The 27,129-nt window shown below is 39.9% G+C and overlaps 1 protein-coding gene across 1 annotated transcript in view; it reads right to left on the reverse strand.

The window, feature by feature from the left end:
• Positions 1-6,899: 6,899 nt before the first annotated feature.
• The window catches only part of TAGLN3 (transgelin 3), a 126,010-nt gene continuing 105,780 nt past the window's right edge, over positions 6,900-27,129 (reverse strand). Inside the window, 2 exon segments of the mRNA XM_078657707.1 lie at positions 6,900-9,169; positions 24,538-24,640. Of these exon segments, the coding sequence (XP_078513833.1) occupies positions 9,028-9,169; positions 24,538-24,640 (245 nt within the window). The 3' untranslated portion in view covers positions 6,900-9,027.

Raw genomic sequence — 27,129 nt, forward strand, 5'->3', positions numbered from 1 at the left:
CGGGTGAACCTTTGCATTTCAGAATGCTGTTTTGAAAAAGGTTACAAATATAAGGTTCATTATTTTGTATCACAGGAAGACATTTCAAGTGCGGTTTTCTTCTCTTTAAGCATTTTCTGTAAGCATATTCTCGGTTTTAATGTTAAAATAATTGTCCTTTTAAAAAAAGTGGCGCAAACATTTGCCATGTTTTAAGTTAGGCTTCTGTGCTTAGGCTTGTGAATGAATGCGTCTAAAAATGATAGGCAAGGGATGCAGCTTGCTTTTCATGTGGCATTATCAAAAATGATTGGTTTTATTGAAGAAGAAGGAATTATTATTAATTATGAAAAAAAAATTGTTTTTTTAAATAATAAGTGCTTCTAAAATCGTTTTTTAATATTCATGAAGCTTACTACTCATACTATGACCTCCTAGCATTAAAATTTAATTTAAGTTGTGTTGAACAGCAAAAATGAGAACATTGGCACATGGAATTTCACTTGGCGCAGGCGCAAAAAACTCATTTTTCTAAGGATTTACATGAGAGATGTCCAATGTCCAATCTCTGCAATGTGTAAAGAACATTCTGAGGATGATTAATATGGAACACAATCATAGGATATTAATTTTTAAGTGCCCCAAATACCAAAGTCGAAATTGGGTAAAATAGACTATTTAAACAATAGACTATTTAAACAGTATTCTTGCCATTTAGAGTAGCTTTTAAGGTGCCTTAAGCTTCAGTAAATGCATACATTTAGGTATATTACAAGTTTCCAGGTTGTTCTTATTTGGGGTTGCTTTTAATGACTTAGGGCCAGATGTAGGTAATTTTATTTTACCACCTCTTAAATACCGAATCATACCGATTCGGTATTTAAGAAGTGGTAAAATAGAAGTACCGAGATGTAGGTAAATACAGATGTGCATTTACCGAATCGGTAAAATTCGGTATTTACCGATTCGGTAAATACCGACCAATACCGACCGGTAATGCCCATTCATTCCTATGGGCTTTGAAGCCCATAGGAATGAATGGGCATTACCGATTCGGTAATTACCGAATCGGTAAATACCGAATTTCAAAAGGGTGCAGTGGGTGTCACTTTGACACCCTCTAGCACCCCCAAAACGGGTTCGGGTGCCATGTGGCAGGCATACCTGCCCTAAGGGCAGGTCTGCCTGTCATATGGCACAGGTGTGCATGCACACATGTGCATGCACACCGGAATCGGTATTTTACCATCAAATAGGATTTGATGGTAAAATACCGATTTTTTAATGCTTGTGGGACTCAGAAGAGTCCCACCTACATATCAATTTTACCGAATCTGTAAAAATACCGACTCGGTATTTTTCAGAATCGGTAAATTTACCGATCGGTAAATGTACCGATTCTGTAAAATACAGGGCCCTACATCTCAAATTGCATTTACCGGTCGGTAACGGCCGAATTCGGCCGTTACCGACCGGTAAATGCCTACCTACATCTGGCCCTTAGTGAGCCAATGTGCCCGGAGCAGAGGTTTGAGTTTGATATCAGGGTTGAAGGTTCGAACTCTAGCTGGACCTACTGAGACGTTCATCCATTTAAGGTTGATGAAATGAGTACCATTGCATGGGGTGGTAACAAGCATTTGTTCTAAAGCTGGTATGTTGTAGTTGTGCTCTGCGAATTCTTCACAGTAAATGTTTTAATAATCTAAGAATAAATAAATTGTGGCCCCTAAAAGGAGTAATATATATAACATGTGTTTTTAAATAGGGTTGATTATTGCAGGTTGGAAAGAGCTAGGAAGGCTTTTTGTCTTTGTCAACTTTAGAGTGAGGAAGAGAGAGGGGGGTTGAGGAGCGTGGAGCTCTCAAGACAGATTTTGACCTTAAGGTCTGTACGGTGGGGGATTAGGAGTAAGTGGAAACAGATGTTCTGCTGAGGTGTTATTCTTTGCTCTTGAAGGACTGTGTGAGGCTTTCACGTCGACATCTGCATCCTATTAAATTAGGGCTTTGTCTCCGAGAAGTGCATTCCTGACCGGCCTTCCAAGAAGAAAAAAAAAAGGCAGGGCCTCAATGGGGGTTGGCGCACGGGACGCGCAGAGTGTCTGTGAATGAGTTTTACTTTTGGAAAGTTAAAATTAGGGTGGTTTAGCATGTTTACAAAAGATGGTTGGTTACAGTTGAGATTTTGTATATTACGTGCAGTGTCAGCAGTATGTTGAAAACAGATGTGTTTTTATTATGACTTCTTTGAAAAAAAATGTTTGTGCGTTTCTCATGTTTTTGCATTTTATCCTTTATGAATAGTTCCTGCTGGTCCTGTGTGCCAGAAGCGACACAGTAAGTTGTATTTGACAGCCGATCTCCACTAACTGGTGATCTGCTGTCAAAAGGAGGGAAAGTAAAAGAAAGTGTAATTTTGGTGTAATTTTGATTTTAAGCCTGACAAATTAAGCAGGCCCGAATATTGGGTTTTGGGCTGCAGGTTCACAGTGCATGAAGTGCGTGCGTCACCGCTCAGTTACATGTGCTATTGTAATTTGTCTATGCTTTTTGTGCTTGGTATACAGCACGTATATCTGATGGCTTGATATGTGCGTTTTTTATTTTATGCATGTTTTTGTTTTATGTTGCTGCTTTTGATACTATTACAAGTTCACCTGTGTTGTGAAGGGTTCTACATGACGATGTATATCGCTGCACAACAGTTGGGTGAATTTGCTCTGACACTAAATTTCACAGATATGATATTTTCATGCTGTGAACAAGACAGACAACACTTCACCAGTGTATGTCAAAATGGCCATAATAGTATTGAAGTAAAATAAAAGAGATATACAGGATCAAAGTGTGTCACCTGCAGTCAGTGACGTTACTGCCCCCTTCCCCTAAGGAACAGGCAGCCCTAGATTTATGTTTCCTTGATTGGGCCTAAGGATGAAATTATAGATTTGTGACTCTTGTACAAGGTGACCTAATTTCTATATTGCATTAGTTAATAATGTTCTGCTTCCTAAATAGTGTATGGCTTTGTTCCTCAAAGGGAAACAAGCTTCATTTTTTCCCTGAAAAGGGAACTGGAACATTAGCTGAGATTACCGTATATGGTGGAGCGGCCAGTGGTAGAGTTAAAATTTGTGTACTATTTTGACTTTTATGTATCACCCATACTCTTGATGTTGTGTCACAAACTTGACTATCACCTGAGTAATTTCTTGTTCTTCCTATAGATTTTTATTTTGCCGCTTCTCCCCTTGATCAATGTCGCATTGTGTCTAGTTATTGGGGATTTTAGCTGTGTCCTAGTCCCATTTCCCTTTTTCCATATACCTTTTACTAGTCAGCCCATTTATTATTATTATTGGTGTATTGTTCAGGTTCATACTTCCAGACTGCAGTGATGTACCAGGGACCCCCATATTATGTATAATTCCCTTTTGTATGACCAGACTGGTTTTCAAGAATTTTCTTTAGGCCTACTTCAATGTTTTCCAGTCTGACTGTCAGGGTAGTGATAGACTGGTTAACTGACTCAATACTATAGTAAGACAAGTTTTCCACCTCAATAGGAGACACCTTACGTTTTTTTTTATATGACAGATTCAATGCCTAATCTAATTTGGTTTTTAGTTTATTTTTTCTGCTGCTTTAATTTTTGGTGGATCAGATGTGTTCTAATTATGGAAATACTAGGACTCTCTAGTTCTTGTCTTTTGTTTCCACATTTTTGATCATTAGCTTTTGTATTGCATAGTCCACCTGATGCACAATTATTAAAGGGAGGTATCTACATGTCCCTGATAATCTGTATTATGTGATTTCTCTTTTGAGGTGTTCTAGATAAGGAATTTAGGAACACCCATATGTAATCATTTAGAGAGAAAAAATGTGTTTACCCCATTAGACGATGCCACTATGTGCGAGGACATCCATTCAGATAGAATTCCCATGTAGCTATCTACCCTTAGATGGTAGAGGATATGCTCTCACATGGAAACCCAACTGAAGAGGCTAGAGGCACTGTTTTGCCTACTGCCTTTGTCTTTGTATTCTATGAGAATGACAGTGTATTTTAGATCACAATAGTCCCATGGCGTATGGCCATTCCTTTGAAGATTGCAGGCCACTTGCTTGCAGTCCCCTTGTTAAAACACTGAACTGTTTTTGTACTGAATTGAAGGAAACTAACAACTGTGTTACATTTCCTACGTCACTAGGTTCTGAGGGATCGAGTCATGACCTGCAGAACGCTGATAAGCCTAATTCCCATCAGTGACAGCTGCAGATGAATGGCAGACGTCTTGGCCCTACAGTCCCAGCACCCAGAAAGTAGCAAGGCTGGACAGCGATCGCCAGCATGCCATCAGTGGTAACTTCAAAGTATTGTGCTTGCTTCATCAGAAGGAGTTGAACATCAGAAAAGAAGGAGGAGCTGGTTTTGCCACAGAACCAGAGTTTCAGTGCAAAAGAGCGAAAGAATTGAGGCTTGAGTCTTCTACCTGTCATGTGCTGGTAACCTCTGACAGTGTGCGGTCCCTTGAGCCCCTTGGCCTGAGTTTTTGGCTACCACCTCTTTTTCTTTGCTCCAACGGAAGAGCAGTGCACCGGAGGATCTACGGCACTACATTATGGTGTCCATGAAAGAGCAGCTTGAGCATCCTCTGACACTGAATAATGAGTGTTGGAGCCTGAAAGTGCTGCTGAGCGTGAAAGTCTGTTGCTCTTTTCAAATTAATAGTCGTTGGGTCTGCACGAGATGATCTGTGCCCATGATCAATGAAAATCACACTATCTGTAGTGCCTGCCGCAGTGGAGAGATATTGGTGCACTGCCTTGAGACATTGAGACTTTCGAGTGAGCTGTGAGTGTTTGCCAGGAGGGCACTCCAACTAAACAGTACTATTTTCATGAAGAGGCCTGAATCGAGAGGCCCAATGCGGAAGATGACAATGGAAGCAGATTTGATGGACGATAGAAGCCTGCCATAGAGGCTTTGAACGGACTTTGGGCACAGTTGCACAAGCGATTCCAGTGCAATTGTATAAAGTAAATGTTAATTAAGTTCTCATTTGGCTGAATTGCCATGGAAGAGGAAGTGGCTCCGCCTCTAGCATCCAAAAATGGTCCACCAGAAGTGAGTCTTTGTGCTACTATGTGTGTTCGGAGACCTGTCCCGAGAGAAGTAGAGAATAATAGGATGATGCTACAGCAACACTTAGATGACCTAATGAAGATTGATATGGACCTAGATTCAGATTAACATGAGTTTAGGTTATTGCCTACGTAATGGCAAAAGGAGGGACTGAGGTTCTGTAATTCTCGAGTCTGACTCCATTTTGTACTGTGCCACCATTTTGTGTTGCCCTCACGTAGGCCTGTGAAGGTAGCCTGGCGAATAAAGTGGCCTGGCCTTCTTAGTTCATGTATACATTAACTAAGGTTTCTTTTTGACTCTGAAATGAACTGTAAGAAACTGACCTCGCAAAGCCAATTTCCCTGATCGATCTTTGTGTGTGATTGCCAATCAATGTTCAGGGCATCGTTAACTTTTAGTTTCCTTGCACATGCCTTATCTTGTCCATCATCTGTTACTTTTTATGTTTCTTCATTACATGGGTTATGCTTTTAATTATAGGTTTGTCCGGCTTTTGGAGGTTGAATTTGGGACATTCTTAATGATTAACTTTTGGGTTGGGATACTGTACATGTAATCATGCCATGCCCTGCAGTGCCATCTAAATCAGATTAACCTTTGTGAACTATGAAATTATAATGTTTTGCCCATATCCTGCTAAAACCCCAAAGGCTACTCACCTGCTGACTCTCCAGATTTTCCATTTGTTTAGGAATGTAAATGGTACAACTCCCTTACATGCCTGGGGCAGGATAAAGAATATATAAGACGTGAAGTAAGACCATTCTGGCAGACTGCCTCATTCAGTTGCTAAGGCTTCTGTGTGACGTAGTCTCACTCATTTGAGGTTAATAAAAATGGACTTTTATATTCCAGCTTCTGTGTCAAGTTCTTCTTTGTGAGTTTAAAAGGACTAAGTATCAGTGGAACCGCTGAGAAGGAGTTCAGATTTCTTCACAACAATGCCAGCAGTGAACTAAGAGGCAAGTCAGTTGTAATGTGCACCCTGTGGGTGGGCTTGGTTGCTAATATATGCGGAAAATAATATAATCAAACACAGGAGAAAGGTTTGTACAGCACACATTCTGAAACTCATGTATTTCGAGGTCCACTTATAATACATAATGAAGAAAAAAGAGGCAAAGTGAAGAAAAAAATGCCTAGGATCACAGTTTGTTCAACAGGAAAGCCAGGATTGAACCCAGGTTTTCTGGTTTCACGTTGTGCAATTTATACACTAGATGTATATATCTTGCTTCCCTACGACCATCTTACACAATCCCTGATCCACCCAGACCCCCCTACTGCCATCTTTCTGGCATTAGCGTGGCCCTCAGTCGCACCACAGACCCTACTTTGTGGCCCCTAGGCAAATGTTTGCAAGTATTCATGCTTTAGACATTTGGAACTATTTCATCCACATACACTCTTTTGTTCTTGCAAGATTTAGGTATGTCAAGTATATTTTAAATAGGGTTGGCCATGGATGTAGCTTGACAGAATGTGGCCAATGTGCAGGTAAATAGACAAGATGTAACGTGTTTGAGGATGATGTTCATTGTGAGAAGCGTGAACCATGGATTTACTTTGCCTATTGCAAAGAAGGCCCCATTTGATCAATAAAGCAACATTTTCTAAGAAATTAAATTTTAGGAAATCTTTAAGAAAAACTATTTTTGTTGGAAGGTGCACACAAATGTACCTTTGAATTTACACATATACCTGAGAAATCACAATACATACACCTTTATTTTGTAATAGGTAATCAAGACAATTGCTCGCTTGATAGTTTCGTCTAACTTTTTATTTTATTGTGTAAGCTCCTTTCTTGGCAAATGAGAAACAAAATATTGATCATGCACACCAGGACATAGACTTTGTGTTAGGGAGTGACAGATTCTATCTAGTTTACACCCTCTCCATCCGCTTCATTTAGGGCCAACCAGTATGTCATAGTAATATTACAATTTATGTCAGTGGGGGTAACATGCACTCCACAGATGTGTGTCTCTTGTGGTAGGTGGTACTGTTTCAGGCACACATATATCACTCAATATCATAGAGGCCAAGGAGGAGGCTGAAGAAACAGAAGCAGATTTTCCTTGTACTGTAGCAGTGATATCAGACAGGGAGATGCTCACTTTCACATCATAATAAGCAAGATATCCAAAGGAAACACTTGCATTGATTATTGAAAGTCTTCAGGATTCAAATCTACTCCACGGTCTCATCACAGTGCTTAATTTTAGCCAAAGTTTTTATATTTTATTTGAACAAATTAAGCACAGGTCCATTATTAGTAAATCCTGTAACTGGAATTGAACAGTCTGCATGTTAAAGACAGTGAAACACTGATGCACATACATGACAAATGAACCAAAAGATCACACTCCCATGGGCTATAGATCCCAAGACCTGATCCCTTCAGAGTACCCCTAGAACTGAAAAAACTACACCTGAAGACAACAGTGGACATACAGAGTACTGGGAACATTGGCATGCACACCACAACTAAATACCAAGACCAACACGTATGTTTTGGTAAATGAAAAATTGCAATACTTTACCCTGCAGTTTATGACTCCCCTATTACTAGACAACAATTATTATTGAGTTACAAAGGAACATAATGATTTTAAGCAATTGGTGAACGTTTGGCTATATAAAGAACATACAACAAAACCTATCAATGTATGAGGGAGGGATCTGCCAAATCCTGTAAGAAAAAAAGAAGGCTTAAAATCTATTTCAAAGACACATCAAGCCCTGTATTTAAAATAATACTTAATCACAGGTGTGCCTTGATGTGTCCTATTCATTAGAGGTTTAATGTTGACCATATTTCTACTAGGGAACACCCCTGTATCATCACATTAATTCAAATAGGTTAACAAGTTAAAAGGTTTTTATTTTCCAATTTTCTGAGAAGCTCCAAAGCACATCTTGACTGGGTCAATCTTCTATTTATTCATACCAACTGATATTTAGATTTTTAGGGCTTGGCAGAGCTGAGCAGGACATAAAGCAGAAATTGAACACACAATGATGTGATGTTTCTTTGTAAAGCCTATTGTGCCACTTAAGGCACAAGCCACCATTTTCTACATGGAAACCTCTTGAATATGTGTCTTCAAGTGTCCTGGCCTTCCCTCACTGTCATAGGGAGAGAATGAGAGACAGGGCCTCTTCTGTGTTACTTTGTGGATCACACTTTTTCTGTGTCAGCATCTTCAAGTCTTCTGGTAGTGCCTCACTATCACAGGAAGAGGCTCAAGGCACTCTGGAACAACCTCTCCTCTGTGAGGCTCGATTCTAATCTGTTTTCTTCTTCAAAAAGCTAGTCAGTGACATAATTGTTTTCTAATCGAGATGAGTTCTACTCTTCCAGTCTTAGCTCTCTACATAGTTTAAGTTAGAGCCACAAAAATGTTAAGTGGTGGAGGCCTACATCAAAGCCAAACTTTAGAAATAATAAAACACAACTTTTCTTACACAAATGCTCAAAATTGATCCATTTGCAACAATATTTTAATTGAAAACAACACATTTTGTAGCTCACTAATTCTATTTCAATGACATAACTAAGGATGTCAGAAATGTTTCAGGCATGCAAAAATGAAGCCTGTAACACAGATAATGACAATGTGCATAAACTAGCCTAATTACACATAAATAGATAATAAATAAATAAAAAATATATAAATACACATATTTGCATAGTCAGGAATAGAACTTTGGGTAAAAACCTTGGCTGTGAATTGGCACATTTTGGGCGACCTATTCATGTACTTCAAAGTTAAACATGGTTGAAATGAAAATCAATTAAAGGGAGAGTCTAAGAGCACTCAAAACTTCACTTTAATGGCGTCATGCTTTCGAAAAGGTATACTTTTGGTAGGATGAAGAGAAAGTGTTCATAGAATCTGCCTTGGCATTCCATATCCGGTCATTCCAGACTGAGATGCTCCCTTGTTACTACCCATTTGCAGACCTATCATGTTCTGACCATGGCGGAGTTGTTCTGTCGAAAAATCCCTCCGATTTGCTTGAGCTTTTCTGTTTGAAAGCAAAGAAAGAAAAGTGATGTGAGACTTCTTGCTTTTTCTCCAAAGGCAGCACACACTTGTTTGGATTGTACTCGAGGCACATACAAATTAGAGGTACCTGCGGTTTTCTTTGATCAAAAGTACACATTTGAAAACTAACTTTGGGACAATAGCTCAAACCTAGGTTTATATCCAAGATGTGTGAAGAAAGACTAAATATCACTCAGTAAATCATAACATAATTATGGTGAAAATTCAGACTGGACAAGAACTCTTTTCCAGAACATATGTTTGACGTGGGAATTTACAAGGGATACATGTATTCAATAAAAAGGAATAAGTGGTATAGTGAGCAGATGAGGCAATGACATTAAGCTGAAAGGTTTTGATAAATGCACTGAACAATAGCACAAGGTGATCAATCCTTCAGTAAACTAATAAGTTTGGTGAGCAAATGGCAGGCCAAATTAAATTAAATTCTTACAAAAGAGAAAACAGGCAATAAGGCTACAAGACAGTTGCACTAGTACTTATCCATATTTTTAGTAATGTGAGTATGGCCGCTCAACTGATTGTGATCCTGCTGCCAAAGAATCACCACTTAGAAAAGCCTATTAACAAAGATAGAGCAGGAGCATCTGTTATCTGAGCATAGGATAGTTTTAAGTGTAAGTATTAGATTATCATAATCCAATCTCTTGCTTGTTAAATATTTCCATCATCAACATCGCAATTAGTATCCACAATATCTATAACCAGTCCACCCCAAATTAGTGGAAGTCATCATTAATCATATACGGGAGTCACATGGTTTATGTTGAAAACTTCTTGATTTATTTGTATTCTTTTTGCAGATACACTTAAATGTTCATTCCAGCCAACGTGTTTCATCCTACACGGACTGCATCAGGCCTGTTTTTAGTTGTTATTGCATCTAGGAAGGGCCTTGCACTCTTTGAAACAGAATAATTGGTTAATCGTATCCGAATGTGTCATCATGAAGTATTTGTGAAGATTGGATGCGTATGTTTTAGCTCTCCTTCATCCGAAAAGAATGTAATTTCTTTACAGAGATCTAAAGATAAATTCTTATTTCCATAGAGTGAAAGGGACGACCACCTCCATCTTCCAATGTCAGTCAACCTGTCAATTTATTGATGGAATGATTATGCCATACTTCTCCAGGATGGAGGGTAGAGTGGTACGGATCAATGGGCAGGTGAAGTAACACCTAGATAAGGAAGAGTCAAAGAGTGATGAATCTAGCACACAGAAAAGGATGCAGCCTTATTGCTAGAGCGGTCGACCTCGAAGCTGGGGAACCGGGTTCGAGTCTGGGCAACGACGCTCAACAGCCTGTGATTCTGGGCAAATCACTTAATCTCCCCGTGCCTAACAAAAACTTCTGTAACAAAACTGGTGCTATGTAAAGCGCTCTGATACCTGATGTTGTGGGTCTAGTTTGCGCTATATGAAAAAAGTAAATTAAAAAAAATAAGGCAAAACAGTACAGTGAACTTTTGAAGCAGCCATCATGAATTGACCAAACTGACCAGGGCCGGACTGGGAACCAAAACCAGCCCTGCCAAAGTGCTCGGCCGCCCCCCCCGTCCCCCACCCGGGGGTTGGTGGTGCCGCCGAGCTCTTTGCCAGCGCCGGTTTTCGGCTGATTTTGTTACAGGGCTGATTTTGCAGCTGTGCTGCAAAAAGAGTCCTGTAACAAAAACGCCCCCCAGGAGCGGAATGCCCGGTGCCTGCTACGGCCAGTCCGGCCCCGAAACTGACCCGGAGCAACAATTTCTTTAGCTTGCACTGAGATAATCTTCAACTTGGGTATACGGATCATTGACAGAATATCAGAAACAGAAATATTGTGTGGAAATAATATTGTGTCAAAAATACTGAGGACCTAAATTTCAAGAAGGTAGGTGCAAATAGTTAAGTGTAGATTTACTATTCTTAACTCCACATCTACAACCTTGAAGATATATATCAAAAGATACATATATGTGGTCTTATATATAGTAACATTTTGCATACCTATATAAATTTACCATCACAATATTTCTGTACTCCATATTCTTGGAACAATATTTTGGTCCACGATAGTTCTGTTTCCAATAGTCTGTCTAAATACCTGGGTAAACTATGCACGGTGAATGGAAAGAAGAGCAACCTTCCCTGTTCGCCATGCATACAAAATTCAAACTCAAAATTCAGTGCTTAGCATTCATCCTGGGTTTTATCAGAGAGACAAAGAGAGAATGCTTGACCACTTTCTTCTATAGCTCTGGTCAACTGGCTACCAGTCAAGCTTGTGCTCTCTTAGGTGCAGATGGGTGTGTTTGTGAAATGCACCCACTGCTCCTGGATTGGTTGCTGCTCCATCAGCAGGATCTCAGAGGGAGCTGTTCCAGATATCCCCTTAACCTCTAAAAGACGCTGTCATTAGTTGGAATGTGACATGGTTACACTCACAAATTTGGGATTTAGATTTTTCTGAAATACTTCCCTATTCATTAATCACTTTCCTATATATTTAGTATGTTTTATTTAAAATATTTTTAAAGATATCTTAACATATATTTTTGTTTGCTACTTTTTATACAATATAGCTATTCCTAATAATATTTACTGCAGAAAAACCACTGCAAGATACCATATCCCACCACATCACACCCCATCTCAAGAAACTATACTGGCTCCTGATCTAGAAGAGATGTCGGTTCAAGATGCTGACCCAGGCCTACAAGTCCCTGCACAGCGAAGGACCAGCATACATCAACAAACACCTAACCTTCCACCAACCATCCAGACACCTCATATCAGCCTCTCTCTCCATCACAGACACCCTACCGATCCGTCGAGCCAACTGCAGAGGAAGCTCCTTCTTGCAAATTGCAGCCAAGGCTTGGAACAACCTCCCCATGCACCTCATGGCCGCACTGTCACCACTACAATTCAGAAGAGATCTAGCAACCTGGTTGTTTGAATAAACAACTGCCACGCAGCAGCAAACAGCTCCATCGCCTCGAGATCCTCAGGGGTCATTTGCCATGCTCTATAAATGGCGGATTGAGTTATTGCCATTTTACAATTATACGTAGTGAACATTTCATAGCAAGTAGTTGAGGTAGCAGCATGTTTAGGTTCTTTAGTAGGAGAGCATGCATAATGATGGCAGTTCTCGATATCACAATGAAATGTACAAAATATTGTCCATTTCTATTCAATCGTGATCACTTTAAAGCAGTCTAATCTTAAAAAATATATAAGTTTTTAACACCAAGCAAGTCAGGTTCTTAAATAACTATTACTAATTTCCAGGTAAACATGTTTCCATGCAGTCACCAGAGCAGGCATGAAACTCAGGGCCGGACTGGGGACCGAAATCGGCCCTGGCAAAGTGCCCAGCCGGCCCCCCCTCTACCCTGGGGGTGCGACCGCACTCTTTGCCAGGGCCATTTTTCAGCCGATTTTGTTACAGGGCCGTTTTTGCAGCTATGCTGCAAAAAACGGCCCTGTAACAAAAACGGCCCCCTGGGGTCCAAAACCGGCCCCCACCCATGCGGCCGACCGGGGGATTGCCCGGTGCCTACAACGGCCAGTCCGGGCCTGATGAAACTAATAAACAAAAAGTCAATAACCGAACAATTAAAATACTGCCAGGGAATGTGCCATGGACCTCAGTTAGGAGTATCCAGGGGTTGCAGATGTGACCTCTGGCTTGCCCCTTATGACCCCTGCCACTGTCTTAGTGACCCCTGGCTTCAGAGGTGGCAAAATCAGTGCCAGAAACACAGTGTAGCTGGTTCTATAGACGTTGGTTGGGGCTTCACTCTCTGATTCCTCTCAATATTTTTATTACACTAATAGAGAATAATGTTTCATCATTCACAATTAGTCTAATAAAAAAATTAAGTACCATTACCTGGAATATGACCTTCCCTAGCAGCTGAGGTAAGTAAAAGAAAATGCTTTTAAATGTATGTTGTGTGCGTGCTTGCAAGTGACTGTATTTACGTGAGAGAGATAGAGTGTGTGTAAGTGTGAACGTGCGTGTATGTGTAACTATGTGTGAGTGAAATTGAAGGTTGGAGGGCATGCGGTGTCACTTCTTCTACCCAGTATCACACAATTAATTTTCTCTAAAGCGATGCATACGTCATGATTACTATTGTGTGCTGATTATCATACTGCCCAGGAATAAGCTCATTTCTATGTGAATAGCTCTTATGCGATAATATTTGGGGCTAATCAACAATTTGATGCTATATTGGGCTGCGACTGAAGCCCAAATGCTACACAAGTAGGTATGTGCACGTGATCTATATAATTTTTTCATTGTTTTTTTGGGGGGTAAATATAGAAGGCAGGACATAATGCAAATATAGATTACAATGCAATCTTATATAAGAGCTGTTTGTTGGCACCACTCTTCTTTGGAGATCGAAAGCATCAGTACAATAATAGACACACAGTATACAATCCGGGAACAGGTCACTGGGCATGTGATCTAAATGATTCCATAACAAATGAAAGGAGAACTTTATCCCTCGTTGCTGCCAGTGGTTGTCTGCAGACGTGTCTCTTCCTTGTGTAGATTCATGCTCCTTGTCTTGGACCATTTCTTCACGATTGTGACCTACAGGCCAACTGCGTGGCCTCAAGTGACTTCCAGGCTATCACAATCATCCTCCCAGCCAGCAACATGGCCAAATCTATAAACTTGCTACTTTTTTTTTGTTTAGGTGAAGAAACACACACAACAGACAAACCATTTGGTGAGTTCAGACTCTCAGTAAGTTTTGTTTCTGTTAACTTCTCTTCTCCTCCAGTAGATTACAAATACTGGCCAGGTCAGACAATATTATAGAACCCCACTTCTGATTCTGCACAAATGGGGCATCCAATGCATTGGTTGGAATCGATTTTCTAATCTTCCTATGTGTTAGATATGTACGGTGCATTTAAATATATTGTATGCATATACATCTTGAGCTTCGTTTGACTGTATGTGAGTATACCAGAACATGTTTTCATCGTTTTATTGCAATTTCTCTAGTTAGGTTATTTTCCCATTTATTTTAAAGGCCAGTACATCTACTTTCAGACAATTTGTCAATTCTTTGTAAAGCAATGTTACAATGTTTCCACTATCACCCACAGTATACATTCATTGTACAACATTGTGAGTGTTACTAATTGAGTCACCAAACAATTTCATGTAGTGCCCTATATATTGTGCCATAAAAGAAAAATTACCCTGGTGGTAATCCATATTCCTCTATTAGTCCACGCACTGAGCTCAGAGAACATTCCGGAGAGCAACCCCTCCCTGTCTCTAAACTGACTTTTATTCATGGGGACAGTTACACCGCCATATGGTACTGCTCCAGTCCTGAAAGCCCCATCAGTGCGATTGCCGATACATGCACCTCAAATTTGTTGGACATCTTAAAAGCTCAGCACATATGTAATGCTATCTGCTAATGCTATTCTGACAGTGGATTTGACAAACATGAACTTACCATGTCACACTGAGTCCAACCAGGACCACATTCAAAGCCTTAACGTGCAAGGACTAACTGATAAGCTTTCATCCGGACCCTATGCACCTGCGCTGCACCGGCTGTCCATGGACTGCAGGAATATATTTTAAAACTCTAGAAATAACATGGTAAGATAACAGGACTCCATCTCATGAGTTCACAGAGGACTGTTGCTGATTTTTTTTCTTCTGATATTCTGTGGCCCACTGTGAAAAAAAACTGCATTTTGACGGGGCCTTTTAGAGTGAATGGGCCACACTACACACAGTGTGACACTCCACTTTGTTTCGGTTGGGTCTATGAAATCAAAAATCTGACATCCCCAGGAAAAGAAGGCATGCCAGAAAAATCATAGTGGAAGAACACTGATGAAAGTGAAATATGGAACAAGATGAACAAGCACCAAGCTCTTAAATCCAAACAAACAACATGAGATCCAAGTTAGAATTAAAGATTGCACTTTTTAGAAAAACCTTCACCCAGGAAAACTAATTTCAGACCACCTCCTTTAAATTCACAAAGGACCATGTCCACAAACCATAGCTCATACAAATTGGCCTAAAACATCAGGCTCTTGCAGTCTATCACTACAAGTCGTCCGAAATGATTGCTATTTAACAATGCTGATGCCATGTACGCTGAGTACAACCGAGTACCTAGTCACAAAATGGACTACATGAAAGAGTAAGGGTAGGACAGGAAGTGTACACATACAAAATTGTATCATGCTTATCTATGGATGCTGGCTCCTAAGGATGTTTGTGAATGTCCTGAAAATCAGAAGTACGCAGAAAATCATCGGAAGTGGATTTGCTGAGCAAAAAATGTCACTGGAAGAGAAACACCTCAATTTAGATATAGAGGTTACAGGTGCCCCGCTGACTATTGACTCAACAATATTGATGGAACAGAATATCGAGGACAGAATATTGAAAATATAATATCGACAGGTAAGAAAGTCTAGATTTTCTATAACTAACTCCACATGTATGCACCTATGATGTACATATATATTAAAGATACATAGTTTGTGGCGTTAGGATTAGTAACTCTATAGGATAGGATGAATTTTTATAAAGCACACTAAAACCAAACGGTATCAAGGTGCTGGGCGAGACAAAAGAGAAACTAGCACCAACCAGCTTTTATGCAAAGAGCCAGGTCTTTATAATCATACTAAAGGACTCGAGTGAATCCGCCGCGGTGATAGAGGGGGGCAAAGAATTTCAGAGTTTAGTGGCCGCCACAGAAAATGAGCAGCCAGCCCATTTGGACCTACAAAATCTAGGAGAGACAAGTTTTTTCTGAGTAGAGGACCTCAAGGTTCTGCCAGGAGTGTATCAATGGAACAAGGTTTTGAGATGTGATGAGCATGTACACTGCATAGCTTTGTACACCAAGTGCAGAGCCTTAAAGGTGATGTGCTTCCTGATCGGAAGCCAATTCAAGGCACAGATTCCTTCCCTGGCGGACTGGTGTTTTAGGGATGTCAAGAATAAGCCTTGCCGCAGCGTTTTGCACCACCTGAAGCTTATTCAGAGAGCCTATGCTGACATTGAGGTATAATGCATTGCAGTAGTCTATCCGAGAGGTAACTAGTGCAATGATGGTGGGCCGCTGTAGCTCTGAGGGAATGTACGGCAGCACTTTCTTCAGAATTTTAAGAATATAGAAGCAAGTACTAACTGTGCAGTTCACCTGGGCATCAAAAGAAAGGCCCTCTTCTAAAAGGACTCCCAGATTTTTGCCAACGGTCACTGGAGCAGGAAGGGGACCGCAGATTTCGGGCCACCAGGAGGCAGACCAAATCAAGGTTTGAGGGCCAAAAACCAACACTTCGGTTTTATCCGTGTTGATTTTGAGATAGTTGTCCTTCATCCATCATATTATGCTGGTCATACATTGATTGAACTTTTGGGCATCCAGCTGCAAATCACTGGAGATGGAAATTATGATTTGCGTGTCATCCGCATAAGAGAGGACCTGAAAGCCAAAAGATCTCACCAACTAAGCCAGGGGGGGGTCATATAAAGATAAAAATGGTGAGGCTGAGCGAGGAGCCCTGGGGGACCCCACACAGAAGGCTGAAGGCCTTGGCTTTGAACCCGCCATAACTGACAACATTGGTTTGCCAGACATAAAAGAGTGAAGAAGCTGCAGGGCCCTCCCGGTGACTCCTGCTTCCCGCAGTCGCTGAAGCATGCAAACTGGGAAGATGGTGTTAAATGCCGCAGAGAGGTCGAGCAGAATCAACACCGCTGATCTGCCCTGGTCGACCTGCATGCGGATACAGTCCAAAGCTGCTACCAAGGCAGATTCTGTGCTATGACCGGCCCGAAAACAATTCTGAGACCTGTCCAGGCTGTCTTGAGCATCAATATATTTCATAAGCTCGACGTTGATACATTTTTCCAGCATTTTGGCGGGAAGAAGGGAGATAGGCCTATAGTTCTTCAAGTCTGAAGGGTTGGCATTGGGCTTCTTAAGTAGAGGTGAGACAGTGGCTTCCTTCCAGATGTTCTGATATTGCCCGTATAAGAGAATATTATTAAAGACTTTGGACAGGAAATCAGCTATAAGTTCGGAAGCAAGTCTGAGTGAGGACACCCCGCAAGGATCCGTGGGAGCACCAGATTTGAGGCCAAGTAAGAGTTTGTTTATGCGAGGGACTGTAATAGAAGACTTCCCTATATGCACTTACCTTTCAATATCTTGTTCCTCAATAATCTGTCCTCGATATTGTTGGCATCAATATTCAGTTTTACAATTGGGGCTACACAGATAATCTAAATTGGATGAAGGTTCTTCCTTTTTTAAAGTATATCTGGATCCAAATTACAAACAATATTTTTGGAAGTTGGACATCTAGGAATGACAGATTTCGTACTTTTAAGAGATTCACAAAAATCTCCTTTTTAAGTAGTCCCTAAAGCGAGCCATGGCTCCTTTTCTGAAAATGAAACCCTGGGGACCCAAGAACATGACTCCTCTTTCGTTACATACCTGTCTGGCTACCAACTTCTATTAATTCTGGACAAAGTTTAATTTAAGGAACTGGCCACTACTGGAGCAACATCACATAACAGAGTAAATGGAGCTGCTTTCACACATAGTGAAGCAGACCCTGCTTAAGATCACACAGTAGAAAAGTTCAGACTCTACATCTACAGAACATCACACATAAGAACATGACTTAAGCAAACACACCACCTGACTTGGTAAATATTTGTATCACAATAAATAGGAGCTGGTGCTTAGACTACAAGGTATGCCTAATGGTGGAAACATTCTGCATGATTGTGTGTTTTACCAAGTGTGGTAATGCACCTGATAAAACCCAATGCTTTACTGCCCATATTTTCCAACTGCTGAAATCAATGATAGTTTGGGAATGTGTGATAAGTCAGGATTGGGTGATCAATTGAGTGTCCAAACCAAGATTAGAAACTAGGTTGGAGATCTCAGAATGATGATCTCTGGCTGACCTGGCAAATATTTGTATCACAATAAACAGGAGGTGGTGCTTAGACTAAAAGGTATGCCTAATGGTAGGAATTGAGAAGAAGGCTAGCTGTAGTCAAATTGTTTAGTTTATTCAGTCAACTGATCAGTGGAGTGTTAACTGCAGTGTGTTGCAGGTGTATTGCTATTTAAAGGGGACTTCCAGAGAGTTGATTGGCTCATTTGATCCAGTTTAAAGTGTGCAGGCATCTCAGGGGTCCTGTACATAAAGCAATTGCAAATCAATAGAGAAAGTCACCAGAGATAAATTTGCTTCCAGTTTCATAAGGTGACTTCTGGGTGGCAAAGTGTTCCTTGCCCGCTGTAAGAAGAGGAGATGCAGATAATCAATTATTGTGAAGTAAGAGGTACAGGAGTGTCAAGAAGATTACCACTAGCACTATATGTCTCTCTTATTGTCCGCCTGTAAGAGGATTTAACATAGGGGCTAATCGAGGGGTAGGGGTGTTCTGCCAAAAAGGAGTAAAACCATGATAATTGCATCTGTTTCTTTACCTACGTTCTCCAGCATTGCCCTACACCCGAACCACTTAAAGTACAATCAGCTGAAGAAGACGATGTTCAAAGTGCCCAATTAAGAAAGGAGGCTTTGGGTTTAGATTCTGGCATCAGGTTCTGAATGTTAAGGGGAGAATGTGTTTACAGGAAATGGACCAGCAGTTCGAGCTGTTTCCTCTGCCCAGTCAGTCATATCACATGTATCTGCATCTGGCAAACGATTAAAGTTATAGGGGCCCTTATTGTCGACGAGGGGGAAACCTGCATCCATGACCGATTGAGGCATTCCTGAATTTCGAGGAGGATAACGGAATTTCCTTAATATTGACGACGCAATGTTGGAGGGTGTGTCAGACTTTCCCTGGCATCCACAAGCACCTGGAAGTACCCTGGCTGTCCCTGAAGACACCCTAAAGGCATTTTGGGCACATTCGGGGACATTCCTGATTTCGCTCTGTATGAGCTCGTTCAGAGCTCTCGCACTTTGTGTCCCATGCGCATCCAACTTCAGCTCCCATTCCTGTGGGGGGCTGTCACATGATCAGCATGCGAACGTTGTGTGTGACACACCAGGAAACTAACATCATAGTTTCCTCTACAGCGTCCACCGAGTTACAAACTGCTAGGCAATGTCCTACTCAGGACAAGAACAAAACCAATTCCAGACTGGTTTCAGTCATTCTCTGAGAGAATCTCACTGGGAAAAATGTAAAAGTGATGCATGAAAGGATTGCATTAATTACAACCACTGGTAATTACTCAGCCTACATTTCATTCCATTACTGAGAAGCATAGTGGCCAGATTCAAAGACTGCAGAATGCTGGTCTCTTCTTCAGCAGGCTTTGAATATTTAATAAGAAATCTGGGAGGTGATTTGTTTTAGCCGGGTTGATCATTTATAATGCTGATTCCCTGGCATGTGCCCTACATAAGACACGTGTAAGGTTTTATATTCTTGAAACTCTGCAAATATGTGAGTAACAGTGGCTACAGACATTGCTCTTCCTTCCTCCAGCAACCCCAGAATATCCTTCCCAAGCTGAAATTGGAATTTTAGAATTTAACGATGTGGGAGTTTACGGCCATTGCTGTGCTGCTCTGGCTATGGACCAAGTTTGACAATGCCCTTTACGGGGAATTGGTATTACCTATCGCTGGAGCAGCCTCCATGGTTCAAACATGCTAAATATCTTTACTGACTGTTGTATTTAATTGTATTTAACACAGCATTTAGGACACCACAAAGGAAATCTCCTAGTCATATGGTAGAGGTTTAGAAATACAATTTTGGTATTGAGAGCAATCCACCTTGAGATAGCTTCTAGGACAAATTGGGCTCATCAAATCATTAAAATAAACCATACTGTGAAAATAGAAAGTATAAAATTAACTGGGTGAGCAACAAAGACTCTTTAAGTCTTAGTCCATGTGGTGTAGTCATACCTAAAACGACCTAACACTTTATACTATTCTCCACTCCTAACAGGCTCTCTAGGAAGAGATGGTTAGGCCCATTATTCAGATATCACAATGTCCAATTGCTTCTGGATGCAATTCAATTCTTGTATTTTACTGTATATGGAGTATATACAGTCGAACAAAAGTTCATTAATAGCTCAATCTTGGCATTAATTATGCTTTTGTAAATAGGTTGCCAGAGTGTGGGCTATGATTGCAGGGGTATGGTTGTCCACTCCAGTTTCTCAACAATTTCCTAAGGATATTGTGCTATGTTCCACTCGAAAAGGATGATTTAGATTTTTTCGCCTCACAATTGTATTTTTATAACATTTTCAAAATATTAGGTTCATACTAAAAAAAATCCTATTATAGAGGTTGGCATGGCTTGCATGAATTTTGATGTTATACATTAGATTATATACGGTACGTTGGAATATTTTGTTTTCTGGATAGAATTTAGCCAAAATAACCATAATTGTTTGATTGATTAAGTAAATTAACCCACTCCTAAAATATGTTAGAAATAATTTAGCTTATTTCGGAGAACTTAAACACAGGTTACATTTTCCGGGCCAGCATCCCAAAAAATAGAAGGTATAAAAGGTGGGTAATTTTAATTTACCTCAATGCAGTAGGAGACTGATAAATGCTGCCAAGCAGATACCAAAGTCTAGTCAGAGGTCATGATTAATACAACAATGAATTTAACAAAGAGGGCGGAGAGGAAGTGGCAATTTACAAAAGGAACGCCGACTAGGGAACTTAAAACAGTGAAATTGAGAAATGAGAAAGGTGCAGAAAATCTCTCGCAACCTAACACCATACCCCTTACCAGTAAATTGCAGTGCATCAATAATGTTCTGGCCTGTACATACAGAGAGATTCCCCATGTGTTACTGTAGTCAGAATTTTTATTAAAGTCTATATTTGGCTAGTGAAATGCTATATCTGAGAATTAATTTACTTTGACTTTTAGGGACTGAACAGATCTTTATCAACACCAAATACAAAAGAAATTATTCATGTCATAGTCAGATTTCTCATATACAAGACTTTCAGACTCTGTAGATGACCTCAAATTATAAAACTGATCCTCATATTTTATCCGTGTGGCAGCCAGGCTCATCTGTTCAGCATGTCCATTTGATAGTGAAGGATCCTGCATTTTTGACAGCTCTCAATATTCTCTTGTTTTTTTAGCTATTTTTTAATTCGTATTTTTTCAAATACCACATTAACCAAACGTGATCACTTTTTAACAGTAACATTAACCTTGCGCTGAGGGGGTGAAATCGATTTTACATAACATTTTACATACAGGGTGTAGTCATCAATTCCCTTTTGCACACCTAGAGCACAGTTGCGCCCACGTACATAGTCATCCCCATCCATTTCTTCAAATCTCTCATACAATTTAATACTCTTAGTGTATCTTCATATCTTTCCAGTTCTTATAGCGGTTGTTCGTCTGGGGGAATTTTAGGGCCTTTGCTATAGTTTTATATCTTCTGGCAGTTTGCCATTGGTCCTCAACAATTTCATTCTGGCCTCTTTGGCCATACACCACTCTCCTACGTCTCGAAACCAGCCAGCAGTTGTAGGACCTGTGGGGCTTAATCTGTGTATTGGAAGTCTTCTCTTGGCTATTAGTGATTTACAATCTATGAACTTTATCATTACTGTAGTTTTTGTGTGGTAGGGCTATATTCCTAGCCTGTATATTTGGGAGGTGCTGGGACTGTTGGGTGCATTCTATCACTGTATGTTTTAGATTCTTGTCCCCAGTATTGCTGGATCTTGGGGCACATACATTTAAGATAGTGCTACATTGCTTCCGCACATTTAGGGCACTGTCAACTTTCAGTGGGGTCTAGTTTAAGAATCGTCAATGGCGTGACATGACTGAGCTGTATTAATCTGACATGTGTGTTGCTCAACGCTTTGCTTTCTTTCATTGTTTTTCTACTGTCAATATTTTTAATCTTACACTTTTGTAGAACTACTAGTTGCTGCATTTGAACACCTACCCTAATGGTTCTTATGGAAATATTAGAGTAGAATAAGCCCTGTGATAAGTGTGGCTGCATTCTCTTTGATTCCATAGAACAATAAAGGTTTGTATAGCTCAACATCCTTTTATAACATTCTACAGACCCATGTCCCTCAGTTTTTGTGTTTTAGCTAATAATAAAATAACAAGTTAGAGTTCCCTCTTGAGAGAGTGAGGGATAAAACACTACCACAATAGGCATATGTTACAATGTATTCAGTCTGTTTTCTTTTTGTTTTAGTAACCTTATAATTTTTCTAGTGAAAAATCTCTTGAGTTTATTTGTAATCCTTAAACAATGCTACCAATTAACTCCCATATTTATGTGAGGTTCTACTGCAATTTAGGTGGCTTTGTATCTCTAAATGTCTTCAAACTTCTCAGTATGCAATATGCATTATCCACCAATTGTCAAGGCAGGCTCGAACAGACTCAGCTTAGAGAGGGAGAAAAAAAGCCATTATTTGCAGATATATTGCTGTTCTGCTCTCTCCCTCTCACACAACATAGCCCAGCTCCTTTGGTGGCAGTGCTGCGTTGTGCGACATAAGTGTAAAATGCCCTTAGATGTTTTTGTTTGTCTAAGTAATATCTAGTGCACATATAAGTGAATGTGTTACATTAATTACATTTAATTTCAGGAAGAATTAACACTGATCTTTCTATTTATTCGTCTACATAGCACCCTCCACCCCCCCCCCCAACCCCCAGCGCCTTGAGACCATCACAGGTGACTAGCGCACTTTATAATCCCCTGAGTGATTGATTGACTTCAGAACCCTACCAGGGCCATGAGGTGCTCTAATTTACTTTGGAATCAAGGGTTGCACAGGGTTTTGGTTGTAGGATGAATTATATGGAAGGTGTGTATAGAAATTGCTCACCCTCCTCCACAGACTTCTGAGAATCAAGGCAAATGATACGCTCATGTGTACATATCACTATGACAAAAATAAATGTTCTTCTAGTGGCCTCTGGCAAAACTTATCCATATTAAGGCTTCCACATCAGCAACAGAGTTATCTATGGAACTGGACAGATCTCCTTTCAACTCCATCTGTTGACATGGCAACCCCATTGGCCCCACAACTGACTCAGTTTCTCCTGAAAATCTTGTATTAGCGGTAATCATTATCTGGACAGATGGTCAATCTCTGAAACTTACTCCAGGAAGGAATTTAGAAGCTCCATAACGACCTTGAGATCTGGTGAGCTGTACAGATGTGACTGTTCTCAAACACATGTCCAACTCAGGTTAAGGTCATATAGGATGAAGATGGCATTTATCTACAAACCCAACTCTACTTACCTTAGAACTATTTTCCTCACTTTCTGTCTAATCACAGCTGCATAATTGAGCACCTTTGCAGCTGTCACACACACTACTCTCAAAGCCTCACACTCATTTCATACTATAAAAACCACACTCTACAAACCATGCACAACTAGAAGTGCAGATTCTTATTCAACCATTCAGAAAGTGCTTTGGGGCATCAACACGGGTATGAAGTGCAATGCAAATGAAACATAATAATATTCACATATCAAAATATGTTGCCAAAGAGTTGTGTAGCTCATAATATCACACTTTAAGAATGATATTGGCCAATATTACTGTGATGTGATGGTGTTATTTTGCGGAGAATAACAATAAGAGCATAATCCTACCTTGCACGTATTTTACATTTTTTAAATCGTATTAATCAAACACATTAGAATGCATTTCTTTTGTATAGTTAGCTTTTTAGACTCGAGCTGTTTAACTGTAGACTGTGGTGATTTGATGCTCTCTTTGTTCATATTGTTTCATAATCAATCTCACCTTTTGATATTGTCTATAATATTTAATCACACTTAAATAAGCCAGAAGTTTATTCACCTAGTGTAGTCACAATATTTGTACTAATCATTGATTGTTAAAATCCAATTTAGATGATATAGATATCTTCATATTGGACCAAAATATATTAAACCTTTGACGTGGATGCATTAAAGAAAAAAATGATGTTTTGCAAATTTTGTGTTTCTTCAGAACAATTGTACTTAGGCCCAGCCCTGCCAGGGATGTGATCATGGACTGCCTTCTGAAAGTGGCTCTGGGATCCCAAATGCAGTGCTGCATAGAGCAGGAGCTGGGGTCAGTCATCAATATTCATAGAATTGATCACATCCTCCCAGTGTTTTGTTAAATGAGGAGATCTTCTTCACAAATGGCTTGTTTATCATTATGCTAACTTCTAGTGATTTACACAAACATTTGAACTATTGCTTTCATTAAATGTGTTAAGTGTTACCTGGGAAACCAGCTCGGGTCCCCTTGATATAACCCATCATCCTTTGTGAGAGCCAGACTGCCAAGCGACATTAAGGTCCTTTGAACGGCTGCCATTTCTTTTCCTAGGAATACAAATTTTAGATTGTTAATCTTTGGACGTCAGATCAAAGATATACTGACCATCACAGATGAAGGGCACATAGAGCAAATTGATGCTAAATGTTGCACATGTCCTGACACATAAACATCATTTCTCTTTCAACCGATATGATCCTCTTACATCTCCCAAGATTACAATGGTCTCGATTCGCCAGAAACCCAATTCTCTCAAAGTTCATTTTATAATAAATAATAATATGTAAATAGCCACAGAGAAAAAAATGAAAATCCATATTTTGATCAATTTCCTAATAATGTGCCTTAAACATTTTAATCCTTGCCTAGCTATAGCTTGGGAATCGTCTAAGCAAATGACAACCATGTGAAACTGAGAAAGATTTGAACTCCAATCAACAGAGGGGTTCATTATGTCCCTTACCTTTGTCACAAACATGCCTGCTGTGTGTTTGACTCTACACTTTGGATTGGGATGAAAAGGGAACAGATTCCTGCCTGCATCTCAGAGTTAATGTTTGAGCAAATTAATACCCCACATCAGTGTCCTGCTGTGCGCACCACACAGACAAGAGTACAGAAACTATGGATTCCTTCACCAATCTAGTGGAAAGTGCTGTCACTTAGCTTGGGAAACAGCAAAACATACACCTTCCACGTGATCCTCACACAATGGAACGAAATAGCATTTTGTAAAAAACTGTATTTTAGTGAGAACACTTGACAATCCCTAAAGCCGTTCTTAATGTACTGTTGAATTGCAGAGTCTTATTTTAATTCCTACTACCACAACGGAAATAGAAATATCATGACATCTACTTTTCAAGGATTTGTGGTGTGGTTTTCCCTTAGCTGGCATTTATCATAAAAAAATTAAAAGGTTAACAAAGAGGCAATGACTTACTTTCAAAGTATCCAGATATATGTTTTGAATAAGATTATACATGTTATTGCTTTCTAGTTACTGGCTGTCAGTCGTGTGTTCAGAGTTCATCAGCAGAGTGCACCCAACATCTTAGGTCCTATTTACAATTGTAATGGAAAATAAATGAGCTACCATATGCATTATTTGCATCTATTCATGGTCATACTTCTAAGTGTTTTGTGCATGTACACCCATTTCTGGCTATGGTATGTGTATACTAACTTGATAAAATGCACCTGCGAATTAGTATGGTCTTCATAATATTAATGACTTACACTTGTATACTTGTTAGAAAATGGGTGTATATACTAGTGTATGCCTTGATGGTTTTATGGCATTTTTATTAGGCCTGGCATAAACAGCTTTAGCTCACTGGAAGATCTCATGTCATCAAAATTACAATAAGGGGTTGCGGGTCTACTTTAGTCATTGCTTTTCATGGGATTTTCATGTGTCAATTGTTTGGTTGGGCTGGCCAATCACGGCCATGGTAATACACAGATGATTACATTGTGCCATTTGTGTATCCTTTAGGGTTTGGAGATGGGGTTCGAGTAGTCCTTTCATTTGTCTACAGCCAGTGTGTGCTCTGCATTTACTGTGCAAATACCATAACACGTTAAGGCTTTTTGGCTTTTTTTTAGGACATTCTTGCAGTGAGGATGCCTGAGATTGTTAAGTAGACAGTGCTATTCATTAACCACTCTTACATAAGTTGCTGAATTTATAGTTTTTTATCAAATTATTTTGCTGTATATGCTTTTTAAGTTTGCCATCTACAATGCAAATCTCATCTTTTGATTCTTTTCAAAATACTGTTCTTTGAGCACATGGCTTAGCACTGCTAATGTAGTTTGTTCAGAAAAATGGTCTTACTCCCAGCTTCCAGGTCGCTGTAGGCTAAGATGATGCTTCCCTACAAGCATTCTAGGAACTCCGGGGGCAACACAAGCAAAACCTCCCAAATATTATGAAGCACTTCTCCTAATATAAAGCCCAAACTATTGCTTTAGCCAATGCTTGCTATACTATATATATTTTTAGCAATATTGACTTTTTATGAGCATGCGCATCTTAAGCCTTTGTGCACCATATGACAATAAAACACTTTTGTTCACTACACCAACGTTTTTGCATCCTTACATCTGAATCACTTCATTGGAAGGTCAGATAGGTGTGGGAAACACGATGGAAGATGTTTGCAAATACTCACACGACGATGATGAAGGTGTACATCTAATTGTCATTGCTTTTTTCCCATCCAACAGGAGTGCCACTGAGCAATGTAAGTTCAGCGCTATGCATGTTTTGTTAACAAAAGAGTTGCATACTCTGCACATATGTAGAATACAGCCATTTATATGTGATTTAGGTTTGTGGATCACACATACATTATGCAAGCATACGTTATCAATCAATCAATCAATAAAGTGGATTTGTAAAGTGTGGCAAATTGCATGTGAGGGTCTCAAAGTACTGGAGTAGATAGCTGCTCATGGTGATCTGTTCATTCAAACAGCCAGATCTTGAGTCCTTTCCTAAATTGGTGGAGCGATGAGGTGGTGTTGTGGT

Source organism: Lissotriton helveticus, chromosome 8 (genome assembly GCF_964261635.1).
Source record: "Lissotriton helveticus chromosome 8, aLisHel1.1, whole genome shotgun sequence".
Taxonomy (NCBI): Eukaryota; Metazoa; Chordata; class Amphibia; order Caudata; family Salamandridae; genus Lissotriton; species Lissotriton helveticus.